Raw genomic sequence first — 4739 nt, 5'->3', positions numbered from 1 at the left:
TTTCATAAATGGACACGCGTCACAAACCACACAGATGTCAAAGCTGTCAATGTCAAAAATACACAGGAAAGGTGCACATGTGTGACTGCAGAAGACTCCTGATAGTGCTTTTTTAGATCAGAAAGAGAGTAGAGTTTTACTTGTTTACTTGGCTGTTGATCTCCAGGACAGTTTAATCACCAGACTGCCCCTCTACTGTTAGATATTAATACAATAATAAATAAACCCAGTAAATTAATTTTTCTCTGCTGTCAAAAAATACATTATTTGATTTAAAAAAAAAACAACCTATTGACAAGAATGGCTGGCCAGACATATGTGATTCTTGCCCATTATTAATCTATTTAGTACAGACTAATGTGGTAAGAAGAAAAACATAATGTTTGCTAATAATGCATATTATGAATATTTGGTTTCTTACTTACATAAAGGATGAAAGTAACCACTGTTTATTCGCAGAATTATAGCAATAAGAAACAATGCATTTTTAAACAGAAATCTCTGTGTTTCTTCTTTGAGTACAATAAATAAAGTTTACACAAATTCCTGCAACATAAATACCACGTACAGCACTGAATTACTAAATTAAAAAATAAAAACTGCTGTCATATGGAGACCCTATGAAAAAATAAGAATCACTGCTCACTCAACATTCAAGTAATCCGGATATTTGTGCTCATTACTTTAATTACATAGATGCAATGATTGAAAAATAAAAAGTGACTTTTCTCTAGTAGCTAGTAAAAACACAGGGTTCCTTATCAGATTAATAGCTGTATCGATAATAGTTTTACCACAAGTAAAGTAAAGATACTTTGAGAAGTAATGTCCATTTGTATGAATAGTTTCTATAAACAGTATGTCAAGTTTCATAAACAGTTCATTTTTTGATGCTGTAACTTATCTGTTACTGTATTCATATACACTTTACAGATACAGTACACACAGTATTACACACTGTATGAAGTGGCCTTACTGGCTACTAACGCTGTGGTACAACAGCGAGGTATATCTAACTGAACTCTTCTGGGATTTGCCCTGGTATCCTAAAACCGGTCTGCCCATGATCCAGAGTGCTTCTTGGACTGGAAGTAGCAAAGCTGGAACGTGTCTCTGCTGTGCAGCTGGTCCTATGGAGGAACTGCAGGAAGTTCTCGTTGCCTGAGCCCTCATGGCTGGAGATGGCCAGCTCCACTGGGCGGGCGGTGTAGCAGCGCCTCAGCTTACAAAGTTCCTCCCTGATCTGCCTGTTAAGAAGCCCATAAAAAAACGGGTTGATCGCAAAGGAAGTGTATGCCAGCCAGGTGACCGTTTCCTCCAAATCATCAGGAATCTTGGGTGTCGCGTGTAGCGTCAGATGGATGTGAAAGGCAAAGTAAGGCAGCCAGCAGATCAGAAACTGGCCAACAATAACCACCAGGGTGAGAGCTGCTTTACCTCCACCAAAAGGCCGGTCCCTCATTATCCTACGTGGGGCGTTGCGGGTTGTGACGATGGTAGTCTGGCTGTTTATTGAGTCAGAGCGATGCTTTGCTTGACTGTTAGTCCACAATGGCAGAGGTCCATGCTGGCGGGCAGCCACACGGGCCACCTTGTACACATTACAGTAGACTGCAAAGATCACAATAGCAGGAAGGCAAAAACAGGTGACACTGAAGAACACAGAGAAGACTCGTCTGTGGTTACTGTGGCTCCAGTGCAGCGAGCAGTGTGAGGCACTAATGGAGCTCAGGCTGCTGTAAGATGGCCACCCAAACACGGTGGACAGCCCCAACACAGCAGAGGCCACCCACACCATCACTATCACGGACGCAGTCAGCTTCAGCGTCATCTTGACCTCATAGCGCATTGGATGGACGATGTAGTAGTAACGCTCCACACTAATGGCTGTGATGGTGAAGATAGAGGCAGCTATGAGGAAAACATTGAGGAAGACGTAGACCTGGCACACCAGGACAGTGAACACCACACCAGCAAAGTACGGAGAGCTGGACACAATCTCAAGAGGCATGAGGAGAATGGCACACAGCAGGTCCACTGCACACAGGTGGAACACAAAAGCAAATTTCCTGAGATGAGGGGCTTTTATGACAACCACCAGAACAGCAGTGTTGGCTAGAAGTGCCAGAACATTCAGGGTCACCATGAAAAATATCCCTGTCAGGTCCTTGAATCGTGTCTGCGGGTTGGGAAGGACGCCCAGCTGTCTGCTGGAAGCTGAGGGCATCGGGGCCCAAACGGTGGTGCTGTCATTGTACTCAACGTTCAGAAATTGTGTGTTTTCCTCCATGATTCATAGTACAGGTTTTAAAGTAAAAGCACATGTATGTAACCCAACTCCCCCATTGGTCATTAATGAGGTCAAACAATTCTTCAGCGCATCAGATGAAATACTCTTCACTCCTGTGTGAAAGACAATGAAGTCCATTAAAACATTAAAATGTTTGACAAAGTATGTCAAATTAAGAGTATATTTAATCTATCTAGTGTTAGATGATATGGTTGACATGTTAGCAAACATATTCCTATTTACACATCCTGCATAACTACATCAGCTTTCATGTGTCGTGGTTATGTCTGCCGTGAATGTAAGTCAATTATTCCCTTTTCTTAGCTCTGTTTTTGGTCTCTTTGTTATTGCACATCATGTTGAGGGATTCATTCCAATATGTTTCAAATATAAACATTCAGAGATCCCTACTGCAGCCTCATATTAAAGGAACACACACACTCCGCAAAGGAGAAATAGGAAGTTAATCAATTAATGTTTATTTATGAGAATGTCATAGAAGGGATGCTCTCCCTATTACTCTCTTTATTTGAGTGAGGGAGAGACATGATCAATAGGAATAATTCATAGAGGACACCCTGTCTCTCATCCATCCGTCCCCATTCTTTTGAAATGTAAGATAATGAGTGTGCTTGTTTTAGCCCAGCTGCAGGGAACTGGCTGCATTGATTAGTATGTGTTCGGTGTCACCCTGCAGCGCGCCATCAAAGAGGAAACCTCTTGCTGGGACAGGTTGGACCCTCAATCACAAACTGCATTTCAAACATCTTCTCAGCATAATTTTTCTTATCTTTGTATTGCCTTGTGATTAAAAATTATAATCCAATTTTACGACTCTGGATGATGTTGTGTCCTAAATACATGTTCTCGCTCAATGGCCCTGATCCACTGATGCTCTCCCCTGCTGTAATCCTCTATTGCATGCCACGTTTGCAATGCGATTTATCCCCAGGAAGGACCAGTTTATGTACATTGACACGCATATTATGTAAGGCTGTCCTATGTTCATTTTCCTGTTAAAGCATATGCAACAGGATTTAAATCCAGGTTTTAATCCTGAAGAGGATGATAAGTCATTTGTTGTGTTTTCTAAACTCTCTTGTATTCATTCATTCAACAGCAACAAATGTATTGGATTTTGCAACTTCAGTCTTTCTTCAATCTTTTCTATATTATCATAAGGATGACAGAACAATGCAGGTCAATATATCCCTAAAATGCGCATTACAGAGGATCTTTTAGATACCACTGGTTTGTAATATCACTTCATTCCTTGTTAGTCAGCTCTTGTGTTATTATAGATTTAATTCAAACTATAACAAAAAACGGTCAATAGTTCACCAGACTACAAGAGGCCAGGAATGCTAAGGTAAGATTTTTAACATGTTTGTTGTCTAAATTACCTTCAGTTTTTGCCACATTCTGAAACACATGGACGTGGAAGATTTTTCTTGAATTTTTAAACACTCTAAAAAAAAAGGTTTATGCATTAATATTCCTTTATACATTAATATCTTGATTATTAAAGTTACATCTTAGAGAAAGCTATAACTACTTAATACAAAAAAGAAACTTACCAAATCTTACATTTTGAAAAGTGGTTGTCGATCTTCAAAAAAGTTGTCTCAGTTTTGTAAATTTGAATACATCCAAATCATTGTGATGCCTCCCCTCTGTATCAATTCAGGTTTGTAATAATTGTGGTCCCTTACAGAGATATATAGGAAGATATGGAAAATCAGTGACAAAATTGTACATTTCCCAAAGAAACAGCCCTACATGCGTTCGTACAGGACCCAAGGGAGAGCTGACTGACAGAGAGGTGATGTGCATCCACTGCACAGCTGGCTGAGCACTGAGGGGGAGGAGCCAGCATTTGGTGATTCTTCAATTCACATCTTTCATGACAACATGACTCTATCAAACTGCCAACCGCTGACATTAACCACGTCTTACACACACACTCTTTCATCAGTCAGTATGAGGCAGTGACTGTCACACACTGTCCACTGTCTTTATATGTGGCACTATTCTGTTCAGAGCTTCTGAGAGAATATACATACAGACATACGCTCACTCAATCACACACACACTGAAGGACTGGTTGGATTTGTTCTGTCCAGTCACAATATTTAACAACTTTAAATCGCTTTTTTTTTTATCCAGTTCATCATATGTCTTAAAAATATATATTTCCTAACAGTTGTACTATTTTGCTAATAGAAAAGCATGAAACCAGGCTCAGCGCTGACATCTGTTGGTTGCTACATTTTAAATCCCCATGGGAGCATGCTGTACTTTACTGTGCTGACGTAAGAAAGGGTCCAGGTTAAGACAACAGAAGGATATCAGTTCTGAAAGTTTATTGGCCCTTACGTAGGTAAGCACAACACACAGAGAAGTGATGTAATAGATGGCGTGGAAGCAGAACGATTATTTATCACTTACA

At 40.2% G+C, this 4739-nt stretch overlaps 1 protein-coding gene across 2 annotated transcripts; it reads right to left on the bottom strand.

Annotated features, from left to right (window-relative positions):
- Window positions 1-505: 505 nt before the first annotated feature.
- LOC104965627 (probable G-protein coupled receptor) lies at window positions 506-4083 on the bottom strand. Of its 2 annotated transcripts, none has more exons than XM_010794616.1 (2): window positions 3868-4083; window positions 506-2403 (listed from the first exon to the last, which is right to left on the bottom strand). In XM_010794616.1, the coding sequence occupies exon 2, from the start codon at window positions 2288-2290 to the stop codon at window positions 1013-1015; it is 1278 nt and encodes a 425-aa protein (XP_010792918.1). In that variant the 5' UTR covers window positions 2291-2403; window positions 3868-4083; the 3' UTR covers window positions 506-1012. The 2 variants fall into 2 exon arrangements, with proteins under 2 accessions (XP_010792918.1, XP_010792919.1); XM_010794617.1 differs by having other exon boundaries at window positions 3878-4083.
- Window positions 4084-4739: the final 656 nt, after the last annotated feature.

The sequence above is a fragment of the Notothenia coriiceps genome, unplaced genomic scaffold, assembly GCF_000735185.1.
Source record: "Notothenia coriiceps isolate Sejong01 unplaced genomic scaffold, NC01 NC01_scaffold00037246, whole genome shotgun sequence".
Classification (NCBI taxonomy): Eukaryota; Metazoa; Chordata; class Actinopteri; order Perciformes; family Nototheniidae; genus Notothenia; species Notothenia coriiceps.
The sequence above is the reverse complement of the archived record's forward strand: the minus strand, read 5'-3'. Positions and strand labels throughout refer to the sequence as shown.